This window comes from Poecilia reticulata, unplaced genomic scaffold, assembly GCF_904066995.2.
Source record: "Poecilia reticulata unplaced genomic scaffold, P_reticulata-male-v2 Scaffold_79, whole genome shotgun sequence".
NCBI lineage: Eukaryota > Metazoa > Chordata > Actinopteri > Cyprinodontiformes > Poeciliidae > Poecilia > Poecilia reticulata.
In genome coordinates, this window is record NW_027675177.1 from 41,614 (window position 1) to 63,927 (window position 22,314).

The 22,314-nt window shown below is 36.9% G+C and overlaps 1 protein-coding gene and 2 pseudogenes across 9 annotated transcripts in view; all 3 read right to left on the reverse strand.

Moving 5' to 3' along the window:
• The window catches only part of LOC145550542 (uncharacterized), a 34,774-nt gene extending 23,395 nt beyond the window's left edge, over window positions 1-11,379 (reverse strand). For 2 of the 8 annotated variants that reach the window (XM_081604440.1, XM_081604439.1), the window contains exons 1-2: window positions 10,971-11,370; window positions 8,578-8,660 (exon numbers count right to left, since the gene is read on the reverse strand). In XM_081604440.1, coding sequence (XP_081460566.1) covers window positions 8,578-8,660; window positions 10,971-11,063 — 176 coding nt within the window. In that variant the 5' untranslated portion in view covers window positions 11,064-11,370. Of the gene's footprint in view, window positions 1-720; window positions 3,171-4,841; window positions 5,097-5,935; window positions 6,238-7,415; window positions 7,847-8,577; window positions 8,661-10,970 lie in introns of those variants that run through there. The other 6 variants (XM_081604435.1, XM_081604434.1, XM_081604441.1 and 3 more) reach the window with 6 other exon arrangements.
• Window positions 11,380-14,196: 2,817 nt separating this feature from the next.
• LOC145550545 (uncharacterized) lies at window positions 14,197-18,507 on the reverse strand (annotated as a pseudogene). Its single transcript, XR_014086431.1, has 2 exons — window positions 17,801-18,507; window positions 14,197-15,645 (listed from the first exon to the last, which is right to left on the reverse strand). The product of XR_014086431.1 is annotated as an uncharacterized LOC145550545 (transcript).
• A 466-nt stretch (window positions 18,508-18,973) lies between these two features.
• Window positions 18,974-20,506, reverse strand: LOC145550544 (uncharacterized; annotated as a pseudogene).
• Between the last annotated feature and the right edge of the window lie 1,808 nt (window positions 20,507-22,314).

Sequence of the window (22,314 nt, forward strand, 5' to 3'; positions counted from 1 at the left end):
TTGTATATTGCATTAACTAAGTTAAAGGGCATGCTAATTTATTTAAAAAGCTTTTATAAAGACTGGTTAATATAATTTGAAACAAATAGCATCAGTTTCAGTCTAGTTTTGCTGTATAGACAAAATTATCAGACTTTTTTAATACTGTAAATTTCAGATTGCAAACAATTAATGAAAATCTACTAATAGTACACAACAGCACATCTTATTTTGGATTAAAAAGGTATTAAAGTAAATTTCATTCACCCCACTCATTCTCTCTATACAGAAAAATACAAATCAATCCTGCAAGTTCATATTTTATATCTCCAATATGCAAATGTCAAGGTCCAAATGATCACATTTAACAAATTCAAAATTAAACAATTTTCCCACTTTATAGACAAGAAGCCCTCCAGTTTTCATCTTTTATATTAGCGGTTCTCAACGTAGGCGGTACCGCCCCCAGGGGGCGTTCAGAGGACGGCCGGGGGGCGCTGGCGGACATTTTTACAAAAGGGGGGTGCTGGGATGCCTTTGGGGGACGTTTGGTCGAAGGTAAACTTTACACCTTTAATGCACAACAATGCAGTTTAGACTTTGAGCAACTTGGTAAAACTGTAAAACTGTAAACTTTGATTAAGAACCAGATTTGTTCTTTGTCATTTCTGTCCAGTAAAACTATTAATCTATAAATCAATAGACAGGTCTATATAAAGATATAATCCATGTTTCGTCTCATATTTGTATGGCATTAAAAGGACCTGGAAATGTTGGTTTTCATTGAAAGTTCTGGTTTGCGCAATAAATGCCATGTGGGTGAAATTTTATGGATGATACTCTGATGTCCCATTCTCCTGAAGGCAGCACAGAGCTGCACCACCAGAAAAATACTGAAGAGAAGAAGAGCTATGATTAATGTAGTTACAGTTCTATCCATGTTTTAATGTTGCAGAGCTCAGTCGTTTTGCTAATAGTTCAAAGTTTAAACTGGCATGTTGTACATTTTTTATCTGGTCATTTTGTGAAACATTTAACAACTATAAAATGGCACAAAATAAAAATATTTTTTCCACTCTGATTTGCTGCTGTTAGGCCTACCAATTTTAACTTGAATGTTCATTGCATTTTTCATAGATGCCTGTGAAAATAATTTCTATTCCCATGACTTTGTTCTCTGGGAAATTATTTTTGATGATAAATACAGAAACAAACATAAAAATCAAAACATCTACAATGGCGAAAGTAATATTAATGATAAAATAATAGTCAGTGCAAAGTATCCTACAAATTCTTTGGTGGGGGGCGGTGAGGGACCTGGAAAAAGGCTACGGGGGCGCTGGCCCAAAAAAGGTTGAGAAACACTGTTTTATATGAACCTCTACATAGGACATACGAAAAATAGTTCTACGGCGTTTCACCTGTGTGACGCCTCATGTGCTGAGTTAAACAAATTTTTTGAATAAAGCTTTTTCCACAGGTCCCACATGAAAACGGCTTTTCACCTGTGTGAATCATCATGTGCTTAGTTAAACGAAATTTGCGACTAAAACTTTTTCCACAGGTCCCACATGAAAACGGCTTTTCACCTGTGTGAATCATCATGTGCCGAGTTAAAGCCGGTTTTAGACTAAAACTTTTTCCACAGGTCCCACATGAAAACGGCTTTTCACCTGAGTGAATCATCATGTGCTTAGTTAAATTCCCTTTATGAATAAAAGTTTTTCCACAGTTCACACATGAAAACGGCTTTTCACCTGTGTGAATCATCATGTGCTTAGTTAAACTAAGTTTGTGACTAAAACTTTTTCCACAGGCTCCACATGTAAACGGCTTTTCACTCGTGTGAATCATCATGTGCAGAGCTAAAGTCGGTTTTCGACTAAAACTTTTTCCACAGGTCCCACATGAAAACGGCTTTTCACCTGTGTGAATCATCATGTGCCGAGTTAAAGCCGGTTTTAGACTAAAACCTTTTCCACAGGTCCCACATGAAAACGGCTTTTCACCTGTGTGAATCATCATGTGCTTAGTTAAATTCCCTTTTTGAATAAAAGTTTTTCCACAGTTCACACATGAAAACGGCTTTTCACCTGTGTGAATCATCATGTGCTTAGTTAAACTAAGTTTGTGACTAAAACTTTTTCCACAGGCTCCACATGTAAACGGCTTTTCACCTGTGTGAATCATCATGTGCAGAGTTAAAGTCGGTTTTCGACTAAAACCTTTTCCACAGGTCCCACATGAAAACGGCTTTTCACCTGTGTGAATCATCATGTGCTGAGTTAAATTCGGTTTTCGACTAAAACCTTTTCCACAGGTCCCACATGAAAACGGCTTTTCATCTGCGTGAATCATCATGTGCTGAGTTAAACTAAGTTTGTGATTAAAACTTTTTCCACAGGTCACACAAGAAAATGGCTTTTCACCTGTGTGAATCATCATGTGCCGAGATAAAGCCGGTTTTAGACTAAAACTTTTTCCACAGGTCCCACATGAAAACGGCTTTTCACCTGTGTGAATCATCATGTGCTGAGTTAAAGTCGGTTTTCGACTAAAACCTTTTCCACAGGTCCCACATGAAAACGGCTTTTCACCTGTGTGAATCATCATGTGCTGTGTTAAACGTAATTTGCGACAAAACATTTTTCCACAGGTCCCACATGAAAACGGCTTTTCACCTGTGTGAATCCTCATGTGCCGAGTTAAATCACTTTTTCGCCTAAAACTTTTTCCACAGTTCCCACATGAAAACGGCTTTTCACCTGTGTGAATCCTCATATGATTATCAAGAGAATATTTGCAAGCAAAAAGCTTTTTACAGGTCACACAGGAGAAAGGTTTTCTTTTCTGATTTTGCTTCTCAGCTTCAGCAGTTTCCTGGAAGATGACCTGCTCCTTGTTTGGTTCTGATTCAGTTTGGTTTGTTTGTTCATAAACAGGAACCACCATGCAGGTATCAGTCTCCTGTTTTAATTCAAGCTGTTCTTCACCCTGACTGGAGTAAACGTCTTTCTCTTCCACTTTTATTTGTTGATATTCTAGATCCTGCTGCTCTTCTTTTATATGTTGATCTTCTGGCTCTTCTTTTTCTTGTTTCACCTGCAGAGGTTCTACCTCGTCCTGGTCCAGATTGGATCTCCTCTCCTGGTTATACATTTCGTTCTCATAAACGTTATGTTGCAGGCAATCTGGAGAGGAAAACAGGAAAAAAAGAGGAATTGTTAACGTTACTGAAGTAATTAACAGACTTTCATTATTTAAGACAGAAATCACCAAATAAACACATCTGAAAATTCAAGAGTGCAGACATTCAGCTGACATTTGGAAAATTACCAAATTAAATATTTCTGATTAATTTATTCACTCCAGGCATGATCGTTATTGTTTAAAAATAATTTTCTAGTATTATTTCTAATATTTTCTATGTTGGAGCAATTAACTTTTTATTTTTATTACTTTGAGTTCAGTTTCATGTTAATTGTTTATTTTATATTTTTTGTTTCTTTACTTTAAAAAAAAATCCTAATCCAAGAACCCAGAATCTTGACAGTTTGTCCATTTTCTGTAAGTTTAGGGACTGGTACAGGACCAGCATGCACTGGGCTTTCACCAGGTCTTATCTTTTTTTACTGCTAAGAATAATGATAATTCTTAGCAACAGAGAAAACATGCAAACAAAGAAAGAGACGCAAACAAATGAAATACAGCAAACAAGAAGAGATGACGGAAACAAAAAGCAAATAAAATGTAGCAAACAAAAAAAGAGACGCAAACAAAAGACCCTCCTGCTGTGCTGGACCAAAACAGCAGAAGATGCCTCAGCACCGCAGGATATTGTTGATCAGATCGACGGACTATTGACATGAGGGCTTGACAGACAACGTGTCGCAAGTAAGATGGACATAATATTGTGTATATTTTGTAATTAGAATATTACTTTACTGTATTTATGTCCACCAGTGAAATATCAGCTAATGCTAGCTGGTATAGTGCTATAGTACTTGGTGTTCAGTCCCCGCTCTGAAAGCTAACCGAGATTATTTTTTTAAAAGTTTCAGTTATTTTCTAACACTGACTTAGATATCTGATACAAGAGCCTATTATAGAAATGAAACAATATTATAAAAATAATAATATTACACGTTATAACATTCACCAGAAAAGTTTACACAGATGGCAATGGCTATTATGAACTTCACTCTGTCAAAGTAAGATACCTCCCAAATCTCCCGTTTATGTTTTAAAGGTTTCCTATGTTTGTGTGTGAGTGTGTGTGCAAGCGCTAAACATGCATAGCTTAATATTATTCAGTATTAATCATTATTTATTTCTGTCTATATTTATATAAATATGTATTGATAAGACGAGAGCGGTCCATTAGACGTCTGTCCTTTATTTATGTCTATGTGAGAAATGGCCAGGTCTGCGGAAGACGGGTCCTTCGAAGGCCACGAACATGTACGACCAGAAGAGAGAAGCTATAGCCTTCAGCTAGCTGCCTAGCCTCCATCTCGGCGTTATGTTGCTTAGCAACCTTGACAACGTGAAGTACAAAGTGCCGAAGGAAAAAAACGGACTCGAAGTTAGTTTTTTTTACTCGTTTTTTCAGTATTATTCTTCACCTTTTGTGATAAAGGCTGTTCCATACTAAAAAAGAAATCTGTTTGATTCTAAAATGTTTAAACATGTATAGCAAGGAATGTAAGCAAATTATTCATTTTCAAATACTCTCTAGATCTCAGGAAGTAAGACATTACAGTTAAATAAAACTATTATGTTTGAAGGCTTAACTTTAATCAGTCAAACCCATTTGTTCAGGAATAAATACTTCAGTGAAACAAATTTTTTACAACTATTACCTGGCTTAATATCTGTGTTCCACCTCCACTCATAGGGGGAAACTAGCAGGAGTTTTTAAAACGATTTGCCGGGAGACGTGCGTTCTCTCTCGGTGTACCGAACATGGAGCGCCCGGTCAGCTGACAGCTGGCGAGGGGAGCTGGCTGTTAATGCAGCGGGAACAGACATCTCCGAAAACGTCGGAGCAATATTGCAATTAAGTGATTTATTGATGCACCTAGCAGATATTTGAGATCTATACATCTACATTCTCGCCGAAAAACATTGTAAAAATCATTTTGTGTAATACAGCAAAAAAAAAAAAAAAAAAAAAAAAAAAAAAAAAAATTGCTGCCATTGCTGCGTTTCTCAACACCCGTTTTAAAGGATGCAGACCCTAAATTTGGACAAGGCTGTTTTTTGTTCGACTCCCTCTAGTGGTCTGGAGCACTTCCGTTTTCAGCACTTTTTGTTTGCATCTTTTGTTTGCTGCATTTCATTTGCGTCTCTTTTTGTTTGTTGCGTTTTATTTGCTATTTGTTTGCGTCTTCTTGTTTGCTGCATTACATTTCTTTGCATCTCTTGTTTTGTTTGGTTGTTTTCTCTGTTGCTGCGTATTTGCACCCGTCGGCCACAGGTTCATATAAAGGCCAGCTGTGCCTTTATGTGGAAGGATAAAAAGAAACTGTTCATTATAGAAACAATAAACAGAACAGATTCCAGGAGGATTTTAGAAATACGGAGTTGTGTCTGCCTCGTTATTTTAACCTGTTGTATCCTGTTTACAGGAAAAATCTGCGTCTGTTACAGCGACACCAGCCATGTTGCGTGAAACACTTGCTTTACTAGCCTTTTGCTGAATTGTTCTACATATTTCTCCTGTTTATTAAAGTAAGTCTCAGCAGTTAAAGGAGGAGAGCCCTAAGAAAGATAACTGGTTCCATTTTCTCTCTACATAAATAAGCCATTCTTACAGCGTAGTTGTGATGTTTGCGTTCTTTTATCTGATATAAAAACATTTATACAGGAGGGGAACGGTTACTATAATGACCCTCATGCAGAAAGCTTCATACATTCAAACCTTAACCTGAATCCAAACGCTGGCGTTTCTTACCTATTCGGTATAAGATTATCTTGGGCTTCCGGGAGAAATCCAGCAGTCTGCGTTGATCATCCATCTCTTCCTCTTGATGATTTCTTTAAACTCTGTGAATGTTTCTTCAACAGCAGTCAAATGCTTGTTGATAAACTCGTTTATACAAACTCTCGAAAATTCAACAAAACAAACCATGCGCCATCTTGTTTCTCGTCTTCTTCTTCGTCTTTTTTATGGCGGTTGGCAAACAACTTTAAGGTGCATTACCGCCACCTTCCAGGTTGGAGTATGGATAAGAAGCTCATAGCCTCCTCGTTCTTCTAAGAAAATTAAAAAAATACTATCAAAAGCTATATTTCCTGATGAACTCTGAAACAATTCTCTTATAACTAACTTATTTTTATTACTACTAAGCTCACTAAGTAGTATCTTTCTTTCCCGTACATATTTGTTGGTTTGGACATACAGGATTAAATAGTACTCTTAACTTAATGAATAAACTTAATACAGGTTGTTGTATTTATTGTGGAAAGTTAGAAACAGTACAGCATATCTTTTTAGAAAAAAATTAATTGTTAATGCATGTCACCATGAGAAAAGCCTTCTGGGTTTTGCTTAAAAACTTTTTTAAAATATTAAAATCACACATTTTTGTCTCATGAAGTGAAAAATTTATTGGCAAAACAAACTTATTGTCAGAAATCTTTTCTTGCTATTCTATGTTTTTGTTTGTGACTCAAACTTTTGCTTGTGATTCTCACATGACATCATGGGCAGGGCCTAAAATTACAACAAAAAAATTTCTGGTGTGTGCAAATAGAAGTTTATGTTTGGCAAATAACATTTTAAGTTCACGAGACAATATTACTTATTTAATTAAAAAAACATTTTTTAAACAAAACTTTTTGTAAAAGAAAAAAATTGGGGGTACTCCGGGAGTATGGGGTACCGGGCCCTTTGATACGGGCTGTCAGGTCCCTGTATGACCGGTGTCAGAGTCTGGTCCGCATTGCCGGCAGTAAGTCGGGCTCGTTTCCGGTGAGAGTTGGACTCCGCCAAGGCTGCCCTTTGTCACCGATTCTGTTCATTACTTTTATGGACAGAATTTCTAGGCGCAGCCAAGGTGTTGAGGGGATCCGTTTTGGTGGCCTTAGGATCGAATCTCTGCTTTTTGCGGATGATGTGGTCCTGTTGGCTTCATCGGAACGTGATCTGCAGCTCTCACTGGAGCGGTTCGCAGCCGAGTGTGAAGCGGCCGGGATGAGGCTCAGTGCCTCCAAATCCGAGGCCATGGTCTTGAGCCGGAAAAGGGTAGAGTGCCTTCTCCGGGTCAGGGGGGTCGTCCTGCCTCAAGTGGAGGAGTTTAAGTATCTGGGGATCTTGTTCACGAATGAGGGAAGAAGGGAGCGGGAGATCGACAGGCGGATTGGGGCAGCGTCTACTGTGAAGCGGGCGCTGTACCGGTCCGTCGTGGTGAAGAGAGAGCTGAGCCAAAAAGCGAAGCTCTCGATTTACCGGTCGATCTACGTTCCCACCCTCATCTATGGTCATGAGCTTTGGGTCATGACCGAAAGAACGAGATCACGGGTACAAGCGGCCGAAATGGGTTTCCTCCGCAGGGTGGCTGGGCTCTCCCTTAGAGATAGGATGAGAAGCTCGGTCAGCCGGGAGGGACTCAGTGTAGAGCCGCTGCTCCTCCACGTCGAGAGGAGCCAGTTGAGGTGGCTCGGGCATCTGGTAAGGTTGCCTCCTGGACGCCTCCCTGGTGAGGTGTTCCGGGCACGTCCCACCGGGAGGAGGCCTCAGGGAAGACCCAGGACACGCTGGAGGGATTACGTCTCTCGGCTGGCCTGGGAACGCCTTGGGATTCCCCCGGAGGAGCTGGAAGAAGTGGCTGGGGAGAGGGAAGTCTGGGCCTCCCTTCTGAAGCTGCTGCCCCCGCGACCCGACCCCGGATAAGCGGAAGAAAATGGATGGATGGATGGATGGAGAAATAATTACTATTCCAAAAGTTTTGATTACAAATTTATTATGCTTAACTTAGGTTTTTTTTTTATTGAATATTTGGGGAAAATATTTAATTGCATCCTCACCAGACCCTAAACGTACTTAAAGTCTGGATCGACTTTTTTTCCTCCTTCATTAATGACACACTTTTATTACATACATTATATCTATCAAGGTAATTCAGGGTGACTTATTTTTTATTCTAAATTAATTCTTAATGAATTTAAGTGTTATTCTCCTTCAAGATACATTTGCCTAACGCTGGAATAAATGCAATGTACATTATACCCAAAAAATGAGTTGTTGCTAGGGAAACAAAGAGTGAAGTAGAGGCCAATTGAGGTTGAGCAACTAAAGCCTTTCCTCTGCCTACATCTCCCAGAATGCTGTTCTGAATCTGAATTCAGTGAAATTATTGAACATTCTAATATATTTTCTATTGATATTTATACTATCGATTCTCCTACTCTGTGTGACGTATAAAAGCCTGGACAAAGCCACAAGAGATGAAACACAGTTTTGTAAACCAAAAAAGCTAAGTGAACATTTTCCAATAAAGATGGCTGCCTGGTTTCATTATTTCATACATGCTTTTATCCAAGATCAAGTGTTTGAGAACTTGATCTTGTTAAACAAACATGTGATGGCCCCACCTGACAGCCTGCGGCGACGTATCGAAGTAGATGTTTCTGTTGTACTGGGCATCCGACACATAGATGGTAGCCAGGTCAAAATCCTGAAAACGCACAGAGCAGCTGTTAAAAAACAAAACTATTTCTCACTCGTCTGCCTCAACCTCAAAAGACAGAAGCAGTTTCTAAGAACACATAAAGACTGAGTCTGTTTGAAATTCAATTTCCTGCTTGGCTAGAACCGTCGTCACCTGTAGATCTTGAGAGGAAGAACACCATATTAAACCCCCCACAGTATCATGTACAATGCTGTCTGCATGAAACACTCCACACACTTCTGACCAATCACACAATACTTCACATAGACCTGAACCTGGTGTGGACTTGATTTTCATCTCATAACTACGTCAATGAGAGCAGACTGCGACTGTTTGGACATAAAACCCGAGCATCTTCTCCGAGACCGTGCCGATTTCCTCCTGACTATGGACTAATATCAGCCGATATTAGTCATATTGTTCCGATAAACAAAACTGGGCCAATATTAACCATCAATATTTATTTCCTTCTTGTTGCCATTTGTTTCTGGAGGGGGAGTGAACAAAGTTGGTCATGTGACAGCAGGGGCGCAAAAAGTGGGTATGCAGTGCATGCAACGCATAGGGGCGCAACACCAGAGGGGGCGTCAAAATCCCGTCTGGATGGGGCGGTGCGCCGATGATGTTTTCCCATACACTTCAGCGCGCCTTACGCTCCTTCACCTCGCGCACATAACGAGGTAAATGTAGTGAGTTTTACCTTTCACGTGTCGTCGTCTTGGGTGGGGGGAGGAGGACACGAGCGTATTTCTACACTCCTTCACCCTGACCTGACATACCTTCCTTCGGGGGGGGAGGGGGGAGGCGATTTATGTTTTCGCATCCACCTGAATAATGTGTAGTTGCGCCACTGTGTGACAGTGATCAGTGATTGTGAGGAGTTTAACTGAAGCAAAGAAGGAGTGATGAAGTCAGCAGCAATATGGTTGTTTTTCCCCCAAAGTTTCAAAAGCAACAGCAACCTTAATATCAGCCCAAACTTGTACATCGGTCCATCCCTGGCTAAAAAGACCCAATCAAAGTCCACACTTTATTCCAACTGTGCCAAGATTTGAAATCTGACATTGACAGGCAAATTTCCAACCAATCTGAATGAGCTCGAGCTACTGTCCATTGAACAGCAGACATTTTATTCAGACTATATATTGTGTAAAATATAGATATTTATAAAATCATGTTGCATTTTCTAAATTTATTTATTGTATTTTTTAAAGGTTTTGTTGGCTCTAGTGGCCTTCATTTTAAAGAAGCTTGACAGGAAAGAGGAGGAAGACATGCGGCAAATGTCACCAGGCTGGGAATTGAACCTGCGACCACCGGCATGAAGACTACGGCCTCGGCTGTCTGCAAGAATACCGTTTGAAGTGGCATTCTTGCAGACACCAAAGTAAGCTTTTCGTTGTACAAGCAAACATGTTTCTGCTATGCACATGACAGATAAAGGTTGAAATTAAATATTTTAGTCTCTGGAAAGCTTTCAAAGACGTACCTTTAAGGACAAATTAATCAAAAGATGCTACAATAAGGATTTATCTCAGGGTAACTGAATCCAAATGCCCTCCAAACTGCTCAAATTTATCTTTGTTAAACATTCTGAAAATAATGAGCAGTTCATTTCCCCGTTATCTCCTACTTTATGTTGTTAAAATCCAGCTGGTTTGTGGCTGTAATGAGACATGAAAAGGTTCTGGGTGTGTAAATATTTCTGGACCAACAGCATCTTCTGATCTTCATCCTCTGACTGTAGTGAAACAGAAGAAGCTGCTCTCCAAAGCACAAAACGACAGATGTTCTCAAAAAATCATCACAGAAACAGAAAATTACTTTAGTTATCTACTGACACACCTCACCGGCTAACTGAGAATAATACTGTGTGATGAAGTTATGAGGCTGGCAATTAAAGATGTTATATTCAGGAATGCAAAGAAGGAAAACAATCCCACTTTAACACTTTCTGTAACATGTAATGTAAACAAAAAGGGAAAAGATGCACGATAATCCATCATGAAACATAATATTTAAATGGATTAGATTGGATTAAATAAAAATTCACATTTAAAACTTTGATTATTTTCGAGAGAGGTTTCAACGCGACATAGTTAAAGGATTTATTACAATTATTTTTGATAAAATCAGCTGAAAGTTTCTGATCCAGACTCTTCATCAGCCGTTTCTCTGCTTTATGGAGCTGAAAGGACAAGAGTCCAGGAGTTTACTGCTGTGCTCTGGCATAAAACGCTGCAGAAACACATGATGCAAGCACAGGAGGACCAGCTGTGAGTGGGTTTGCGTGTGTGTGTGTGTTCATGGTCTCACCTCTTGGGTTTTTGCAGGACTCCCTCCGTTCGGGATTCCTTTTCCTGCAGACCCGTCAGGAATGTTTTCTTTTTTCTCCGCTGGTTCCGACATCTCCAAAAAACCTCCCAAACAACTTTCCCTAAACTTCACCTCGGATTCGGGAGACTTCAATAAAACTTTTTAAGCTCTAAATGTCGAAGGATTTGCCTTGTTATCTCAGCTGAAAGACCAAAACTCATTAATGATCCTTCCTTTTGCTGACAGCGTGATTACAGCGCGTCCATGTCCCTTGAGAAACATCAGATGTTTTCCTTTCCGGCGCACATGAAGATAATTAGAACGTCCATCCCCATTTCAGCCTTCCTGTGATCTGCTCCAAGCTGCCAGTCCTGCTCTAATAAACCACTGCTGGTGCTGCATTCAAAGACCAACGGAAATATGGTTTACAATCAACGTATCTTAAATTCCCTGGTAAATTATTGACAAAAAAAGGAGGGAAACTAACGTATTTGTATTCGGTATGCAACAAAAAACATTTATCTATTCATAAGCATTACACATTGTTTCATTCATCACTGCATGCAGTACGTTTTTATTGTGAAATGTGTTTTGCCCACATACCATTGACACCCTAAAGGCAACACCAGGCGTCATGTGATTCACAGCAACAGGATAACGGAAACAGTTTTTAAAAATTCTGAAATTTACAGTAAACATTTGTAAATGTTTTTGCAACTTTGGTAAACATTAAATAAACATGTTCTTGTTCTTATTTCCTTATTTCTTATTTACTGACACTAATTTGGTAAACATTTGTGTTTGTAACATTCATGATCATTTTGGAACATGAATGGCCCAGAATGATCTTCTGAATAAACTTTTTATCAAATTATTTTGATTTAATTATAGTTTTATTTTTACTAAAGAGGAGAGCACATTTTATGTAGAAACTTGAATAGAGAGCCAAGTTTTTATTTTGTATATTTTAAATGTGTTAAACAAAATCTTTTGTCACATTCAAGTTTGAAATAAAACCTTACTTTGAAAAAACAAATACCTGTAGTTATCTCAAGGGATAACTACAAGCGTTGTCATTTGTAATCATGTACAAATGAGATTATCTTTTAAATTATCTTTGGTATTTCAGTCTAACAAACAGGAGCTGACATGATCTTTGCTAAAGTCTCAAGGTTCAACATTTAGTTAACCTTTCACGCCATCTGCTGAGCATATCCATCAATGCTGCCACATGTGGTCTTGAAGACCTTTCATGACTTCAGCAGTAAGTTTCTTTTTGCTTGAACGAGGATCTATTGATCCCACCTGAATATGAAAAATGTTGGGAAACATGAAATAATTCCCATATATTGAAACATGAAATAATTCCCAACAGCACATCTTATTTTGGATTAAAAATTAAAAATAATTAACTGTTAGATATGGTTTTAGGGATAAAAACTATGGGATATTAGTATATATAAGATATTTTCACTTTCTCTAAATTTTTCTGAAACTATATTAGGGATAAATTAAACATATAGTTCATTTTAAATGAGTTTTATTAGCAGTTGAGATTTGGACTGTATTTCTTTTTTTTTTTTTTTTTGCAGGTAGGCAGGTTTTACGGGGGATCAGGGGATTTTGTCAGGAAAGGTCAGTCAGGATCAGAGCTGGAGCTGTAGTTCCTCAGTCTCTGTTTCACAGCTCAGCTTCACCATGTCGGTATTTAGCTATAAAGACGCAGAGTGCTGAAAATACATGCTGAAAATGTATGTTGTTTCTGAAGGAATCAGATGTGTATTTTCTATTTCACTTTTGGATAATTTCTCTTTTATCCTTGGCTTTAGCCTGTGAACCAGGACGTCTCAGAAGTCATTGGAGTTCTCCCAGTGTGACCAGCAGACTGAAGCCCTGTCTGTGGCCAGAGTTCCCAGTGTAATATACATTAATTTGTTTTATTGCAGTTTTTTTCTTTCACGTTTTGTGTATTTTTAGGAGAAATATCTCAATATGAAATACTAATGTATCAAGACAGCTAATGTAATGAAATAAAAATAATTAACTGTTAGAATTTATTTCCACTCTGCTGTCCATAGCAAAGTTAACTTTTATACTGTAATATTTTTGCAGGACAAAAGTAAGAAAAATATGTAGCTAATGTTTGACAATGTCTGATTTATCAAAGTTTGTCGTTACAATAAAATGTCAAAAAATAAAAGGAAATTATTTTTTTTTTCTTGTCTTCTTCAAATGTTAAATGCACATTAAATTATGGATTCATGTCAATATATTCTTGAATAAAATGCTGTAAAAGTGTGTGTGTTCAGTGTCCATATAAAAATATCAGAATAATTTCTATCAAATAAAAACATTGTGCTCTTTATTCAGAAATCCCACAAAAAAAAACTAAATAATCACATTAAAAGTCAAACTCTGTGTTTAGTCATTTGTTTGATTACCAAATATATTACCTTGTGTGAGAAAATGTGTTAAATATTAACTTAAACGTTTGCAGAATAGCACTTTGTGAAGTTCGGGCCATTCACTTGTATTAGCTTATGTCAAATGATACGCAAGTGATAAATGACTTTGTAAGAACATAATAAAATGCATATCTATACGTTTATATATTAAATTAGTTTAAACTTTAAAAAAGATAGTGATCTTTAATAGAAAACAGCCACGGCAGAAAATAGAAAAATTATACCACCAAGACAAGCGAAACTCCAAATTATTGGAGACAATAATCACACATAATTTGAACAATCAAGAACAATCAATGAAGGAAAATATATTTATATCGTATATTGCATTTTCTAAGTAAAAGGGCATGCCAACTTATTTGAAAAGCTTTTATAAAGACTGGTTAATATAATTTGAAACAAATAGCATCAGTTTCAGTCTAGTTTTGCTGTAAAGACAAAATTATCAAAGACTTAATACTGTAAATTTCAGATTACAAAACAATTAATGAAAATCTACTAATAGTACACAACAGCACATCTTATTTTGAATTAAAAATGTATTAAAGTAAATCTCATTCACCCCACTCATTCTCTCTATACAGAATAATACAAGTAAATCCTGGAAGTTCATATTTTACATTTCCAAGTATGCAAATGTCGAGATCCAAATGATCACATTTAACAAAGTCATAAATGAAACAATTTTCCCACTTTATAGACAAGAAGCCCTCCGGTTTTCATATATGAACCTCTACATAGGATATATATGGAAAATAGTTCTACAGCTTTTCACCTGTGTGGCGCCTCATGTGCTGAGTTAAACTCCCTTTAAGATTAAAACTTTTTCCACAAGTCACACATGAAAACGACTTTTCACCTGTGTGAATCATCGTGCTGAGTTAAACCATTTTTTTGATTAAAACTTCTTCCACAGTTCACACATGAAAATGGCTTTTCACCTGTGTGAATTATCATGTGCTGTGTTAAACGAAGTTTGTGACTAAAACTTTTTCCACAGGCTCCACATGAAAACGGCTTTTCACCTGTGTGAATCATCATGTGCTTAGTTAAATTTCCTTTTTGAATAAAAGTTTTTCCACAGTTCACACATGAAAATGGCTTTTCACCTGTGTGAATCATCATGTGCTTAGTTAAACGAAGTTTGTGACTAAAACTTTTTCCACAGTCTCCACATGAAAACGGCTTTTCATCTGTGTGAATCATCATGTGCTTAGTTAAATTCCCTTTTTGACTAAAGGTTTGTCCACAGTTAACACATAAAAATGGCTTTTCACCTGTGTGAATCATCATGTGCTTAGTTAAATTTCCTTTTTGAATAAAAGTTTTTCCACAGTTCACACATGAAAATGGCTTTTCACCTGTGTGAATCATCATGTGCTTAGTTAAATCCCCTTTTTGAATAAAGGTTTTTCCACAGTTCACACATGAAAATGGCTTTTCACCTGTGTGAATCATCATGTGCTGAGTTAAACCAATTTTTTGACTAAAACTTTTTCCACAGTTCACACATGAAAATGGCTTTTCACCTGTGTGAATCATCATGTGCCGAGTTAAACCAATTTTTTGACTAAAACTTTTTCCACAGGTCACACATGAAAATGGCTTTTCACCTGTGTGAATCATCATGTGCTGAGTTAAACTAAGTTTGTGACTAAAACTTTTTCCACAGTTCACACATGAAAATGGCTTTTCACCTGTGTGAATCATCATATGCTGAGTTAAAGCCGGTTTTAGACTAAAACTTTTTCCACGGGTCCCACATGAAAACAGCTTTTTACTTGTGTGAATCCTCATATGAGCATCAAGAGAATATTTGAAAGCAAAACGCTTTTTACAGGTCACACAGGAGAAAGGTTTTCTTCTTTTCTGATTTTGATTCTCAGCTTCAGCGGCTTCCTGGAAGATGACCTGTTCCTTGTTTGGTTCTGATTCAATTTGGTTTGTTTGCTCATAAACAGGAACCACCATGCAGGTATCAGTCTCCTGTTTTAATTCAAGCTGTTCTTCACCCTGACTGGAGTAAACTTCTTTCTCTTCCACTTTTATTTGTTGATATTCTAGATCCTGCTGCTCTTCTTTTATATGTTGATCTTCTGGCTCTTCTTTTTCTTGTTTCACCTGCAGAGGTTCTACCTCGTCCTGGTCCAGATTGGATCTCCTCTCCTGGTTATACATCTCGTTCTCATAAACGTTATGTTGCAGGCAATCTGGAGAGGAAAACAGGAAAAAAGAGGAATTGTTAACGTTACTGAAGTAATTAACAGACTTTCATTATTTAAGACAGAAATCACCAAATAAACACATCTGAAAGTTCAAGAGTGCAGACATTCAGCTGACATTTGGAAAATTACCATATTAAATATTTCTTTTTAATTTATTCACTGTAGGAATGATTGTTATTGTTTAAAAATTATTTTCTTGTATTATTTCTAATATTTCTATGTTGGAGCGATTATCTTTTATTTGTATTACTTTGAACTTTGAGTTCAGTTTCATGTTAATTGTTTATAATTGTTTATAATTTTTTGTTTCTTTACTTTAAAAAAATCCTAACCAAAGAACCCAGAATTTTGACAGTGGGTCCATTTTCTGCAAGTTTAGGGACTGGTACAGGACCAGCATGAACTGGGCTTTCACCAGACCATTTATTTTTTACTGCTAAGAGTAATGATAATTCTTAGCAACAGAGAAAACATGCAAACAAGAAAAGAGACGCAAACAAAACCCTCCTGCTGTGCTCGACCAAAACAGCAGAAGATGCCTCAGCACCACAGAATATTGTTGATCAGATCGACGGACTATTGACATGAGGGCTTGACAGACAACGTTTCGCAAGTAAGATGGACATAATATTGTGTATATTTTGTGATTAGAATATTACTTTACTGTATTTATGTCCACCAGTGAAATATCAGCTAACGCTAGCTGGTATAGTGCTATAGTACTTGGTGTTCAGTCCCCGCTCTTAAAGCTAACCAAGATTATTTTTTTAAAAAGTTTCAGTTATTTTCTAACACTGACTTAGATATCTGATACAAGAGCCTATTATAGAAATGAAACATTATAAAAATAATGTTTCATTATCCCGCTAATCTTACACGTTATAACATTCACCAGAAAAGTTTACAAAGATGGCAATGGCTATTATTTACTTCACTCTGTCAAAGTAAGATACCTCCCAAATCTTCCGTTTTTGTTTTGAAGGTTTCCTATGTGTGTGTGTGTGTGTGCGCGTGCTAAACATGTATCTGATGGGTGATTTTAACATAGGGGGAACGGTATCTGATGGGTGAAATATGCCCATCAGATAGGGTTCCCCCACTGTAAAACAAGGGGAGCGGTATCTGATGGGTAATATTGAGCATTAAAATACATTGCCCTGTTTTTATTTCATAAATATATGTATATATAACTAAACATATATATACATTTATAATAATTATAATATCTATGTGACATTTGTATTTATCACCACTATTATTTATTATTATTATTATTATTATTGTTGTTATTGTTATTATTATTAGTTTCCCGCTAAATCGTGAAGAAAGTTACAACTTTGCCGAAACATATTGTTTGAGCTTTCACGGTGTCCGTAGTTCCCTATGCGCGTGCTTTCTCAGTGCTCAGCACGAGCACGCGCGTATTTTGCCGCGTGGGCGGTGCGGAGCGGCAAGAGGACGCAGGGGGAACCGTATCTAATGGGGAAACGCGGATTGACGTAACACCGGTAACCTCAGCTACTGCACTTTCTTCTATTTTCTTTTATTTTTCTTGATTTCTTTTGTTTCATTCTTAAAATAAACTGGTTTTATAAGGAACATTTTTTTAAGAGGATTTAATAAATGTCTTATATATATATATATATATATATACACACATTTGAAACTGTCTCAGATGTTTTAAATTAAATGCATTAAACCAAATGAAATATTCCTTTTCATTATAGAAACAATAAACAGAACAGATTCCAGGAGGATTTTAGAAATACGGAGTTGTGTCTGCCTCGTTATTTTAACCTGTTGTATCCTGTTTACAGGAAAAATCTGCGTCTGTTACACCGACAGCCCTGTTGCGTGAAACATTTGCTTTACTAGCCTTTTGCTGAATTGTTCTTCATATTTCTCCTGTTTATGAAAGTAAGTCTCAGCAGTTTAAGGAGGAGAGCCCTAAGAAAGATAACTGGTTCTATTTTCTCTCTACATAAATAAGCCATTCTCACAGCGTAGTTGTGATTTTTGCGTTCTTTTATCTGATATAAAAACATGTATACAGGAGGGGAACGGTTACTATAATGACCCTCATGCAGAAAGCTTCATACATTCAAACCTTAACCTGAATCCAAACGCTGGTGTTTCTTACCTATTCGGTATAAGATTATCTTGGGCTTCCGGGAGAAATCCAGCAGTCTGCGTTGATCATCCATCTCTTCCTCTTGATGATTTCTTTAAACTCTGTGAATGTTTCTTCAGCAGCAGTCAAATGCTTGTTGATAAACTCGAAAATTCCACTAAACAAACCATGCACCATCTTGTTTTTCTCCTATCTTCTTCTCTTTAATGGCGGTGAGAAGCATAGACATAAATACGTAGACGCCTCATGGAGCGAGAAGGACCCCGTGCAGCAAACAGAAAGGGGGGGAAGGGACCACTGTCGGTCTCATACCATTGAGACTGACATTGCAATCCGGAAGTGAAGGGGGCGCTATTTCCTACACTTCCGTTTTAATATTCTTTTGAAATCTGATATATTTTCACCTTTAGGAAGGAGTTTCACTCTCAGAATGCATTTGAATTTATATCCTCTATTTACTTTAGGGCAGCTCAGAGTTTTTAGCAAATTCTGTAGTTTTCTGTGAACTTCTAAATCTGCCCCTTAGTCGCATCTTTTCGGGCTTACTACTGCCTCTAGTGTCGGGGAGGTGGTAACACAACTGGAGCTGCTGTTCCTTAGTCAGCTCAGCTTCACCATGTCGTTATTTAGCTATAAAGACGCTGAGTGCTGAAAATGTATGTTGTTTCTGAAGGAATCAGATGTGTATTTTCTATTTCACTTTTGTATCAATTTTCTTTTATCCTTGGCTTTAGCCTGTGAACCAGGACTTCTCAGAAGTCGTTGGAGTTCTCCCAGTTTGACCAGCAGACTGAAGCCCTGCCTGTGGCCAGAATTCCCAGTGTAATATACATGAATTTGTTTTATTGCACTTTTTTTTCTTTCACCTTTGGTGTATTTTTAGGAGAAATATCTCAATATGAAGTACTAATGTATCAAGACAGCTAATGTAATGAAATAAAAATAAACTATTAGAATTTATTTACACTCTGCTGACCATAGCAAAGTTAACTTTTATACTGTAATATTTTTGCAGGACAAAAGTTAGAAAAATATGTAGCTAATGTTTGATAATGTCTGATTTATCTAAGTTTATTGTTACAATGTCAGAAAATAAAAGGAAGTTATTTTTTTTCTTGTCTTCTTCAAATGTTAAATGCACATTAAATTATGGATTCATGTCAATATATTCTTGAATAAAAGTGTGTGTGTTCAGTGTCCATATAAAAATATCAGAATAATTTCTATCAAATAAAAACAGTGCTCTTTATTGATAAACTCCCCAAAGCAACTAAATAATCACATTAAAAGTCATAAACTCAGTGTTTAGTCATTTATTTGATTACCAAAAATATTAGCGTGTCTGAGAAAATGTGTCAAATATTAACTTAAACTACTTTGCAGAATAGCACTTTGTGAAGTTCGGTCCATTCACTTATATTAGCTTACGTCAAATGATATTTAAGTGATAAGTGACTTTGTAAGGACTTAATAAAATGCATATCTATATGTTTATAGATTCAATTAGTTTAAACTTTAAAAAAAGATAGTAAAAAAAAGAAAAATTATACAACCAAGACAAGCGAAACACCAAATTATTGGAGACAATAATCACACATAATTTGTACAATCAAGAACGATCAATGAAGGAAAATATGTTTATATTGTATATTGCATTTTCTTAGTAAAAGGGCATGCTAATTTATTTAAAAAGCTTTTATATAGACTGGTTAATATAATGTAAAACAAAAAACATGAGTTTCAGTTTATTTTGCTGTAAATACAAAATCATCAAAGACTTTTTTAATACTGTAAATTTCAGATCGCAAAACAATTAATGAAAATCTACAAATAGTACACAACAGCACATCTTATTTTGGATTAAAAATGTAATAAAGTATATTTCATTCACACCACTAATTCTCTCTATCCAGAATAATACAAATCAATCCTGCAAGTTCATATTTTACATCTCCAATTATGCAAATGTCAAGATCCAAATGATCACATTTAACAAATTCAAATATTAAACAATTTTCCCACTTTATAGACAAGAGGTCCTCCGGTTTTCATCTAACTGTCTTTTATATTAACCTCTACATAGGACATATATGGAAAATAGTTCTACGGCGTTCAACCTGTGTGACGCCTCATGTGCCGAGTTAAACCAATTTTGTGACTAAAACTTTTTCCACAGGTCACACATGGAAACGGCTTTTCACCAGTGTGAATCATCATGTGCTGAGTTAAAGTCAGTTTTCGGCTAAAACTTTTCCACAGGTCAGACATGGAAACGGCTTTTCACCTGTGTGAATCATCATGTGCTGAGTTAAATGCCGTTTGTGACTAAAACATTTCCCACAGGTCACACATGAAATTGGCTTTTCACCTGTGTGAATCATCATGTGCCAAGTTAAACTAAGTTTGTGACTAAAACTTTTTCCACAGGTCCACATAAAAACGGCTTTTCACCTGTGTGAATCATCATGTGCTGAGTTAAATGCCGTTTGTGACTAAAACATTCCCACAGGTCACACATGAAATTGGCTTTTCACCTGTGTGAATCATCATGTGCCAAGTTAAACTAAGTTTGTGATTAAAACTTTTTCCACAGGTCCCACATAAAAACGGCTTTTCACCTGTGTGAATCATCATGTGCCGAGTTAAAGCCGGTTGTAGACTAAAACTTTTTCCACAGGTCACACATGAAAACGGCTTTTCACCTGCGTGAATCATCATGTGCTGTGTTAAACTAAGTTTGTGACTAAAACTTTTTCCACAGGTCACACATGAAAACGGCTTTTCACCTGTGTGAATCATCATATGCTGAGTTAAAGTCGGTTTTCGGCTAAAACTTTTTCCACAGTTAACACATGAAAACGGCTTTTCACCTCTGTGAATCCTCATATGAGCATCAAGAGAATATTTGCAAGCAAAAAGCTTTTTACAGGTCACACAGGAGAAAGGTTTTCTTCTTTTCTGATTTTGCTTCTCAGCTTCAGCAGCTTCCTGGAAGATGACCTGCTCCTTGTTTGGTTCTGATTCAATTTGGTTTGTTTGCTCATAAACAGGAACCACCATGCAGGTATCAGTCTCCTGTTTTAATTCAAGCTGTTCTTCACCCTGACTGGAGTAAACGTCTTTCTCTTCCACTTTTATTTGTTGATATTCTAGATCCCGCTGCTCTTCTTTTATATGTTGATCTTCTGGCTCTTCTTTTTCTTGTTTCACCTGCAGAGGTTCTACCTCGTCCTGGTCCAGATTGGATCTCCTCTCCTGGTTATACATCTCGTTCTCATAAACGTTATGTTGCAGGCAATCTGGAGAGGAAAACAGAAAAAAAGAGGAATTGTTAACGTTACTGAATAACAGACTTTCATCATTAAAGACAGAAATCACCAAATAAACACATCTGAAAATTCAAGAGTGCAGACATTCAGCTGACATTTGGAAAATTACCAAATTAAATATTTCTGATTAATTTATTCACTGTATGAATGATTGTTATTGTTTAAAAATTATTTTCTAGTATTATTTCTAACATTTCTATGTTGGAGCTATTACAAACAAAAAAGAGACGCAAACAAAAGACCCTCCTGCTGTGCTCAACCAAAACAACAGAAGATGCCTCAGCACCGCAGGATATTGTTGATCAGATCGACGGACTATTGACATGAGGGCTTGACAGACAAAGTTTTGCAAGTAAGATGGACATAATATTGTGTATATTTTGTGATTAGAATATTACTTTACTGTATTTATGTCCACCAGTGAAATATCAGTTAATGCTAGCTGGTATAAGTGCTATAGTACTTGGTGTTCAGTCCCCGCTCTGAAAGGTAACCGAGATTATTTTTTAAAAGTTTCAGTTATTTCTAACACTGACTTAGATATCTGATACAAGAGCCTATTATAGAAATGAAACAATATTATAAAAATAATAATATTACACGTTATAACATTCACCAGAAAAGTTTACACCGATGGCAATGGCTATTATGAACTTCACTCTGTCAAAGTAAGATACCTCCCAAATCTCCCGTTTTTGTTTTGAAGGTTTCCTATGTGTGTGTGTGAGTGTGTGTGCGAGCGCTAAACATGTATAGCTTAATATTATTCAGTATTAATCATTATTTATTTCTGTCTATATTTATATAAATATGTATTGATAAGACGAGAGCGGTCCATTAGGCGTCTGTCCTTTTATTATGTCTATGTGAGAAACGGCCCGGTCTACGGAAGACGGGTCCTTCGAAGGCCACGAATATGGACGACCAGAAGAGAGAAGCTGTAGCCTTCAGCTAGCTGCCTAGCCTCCATCTCGGCGTTATGTTGCTTAGCAACCGTGACAACGTGAAGCACAGAGTGCTAAGGGCAAAAAAAACGGACTCGAAGCTAGTTTTTTACTCTTTTTTTCTGTATTATTCTTCACCTTTTGTGATAAAGCCTGTTCCATACTAAAAAGAAATCTGTTTGATTCTAAAATGTTTAAACATTTATAGAAAGGAATGTAAGTGTGGCAACCTGGGGGGTGGATTTTATTT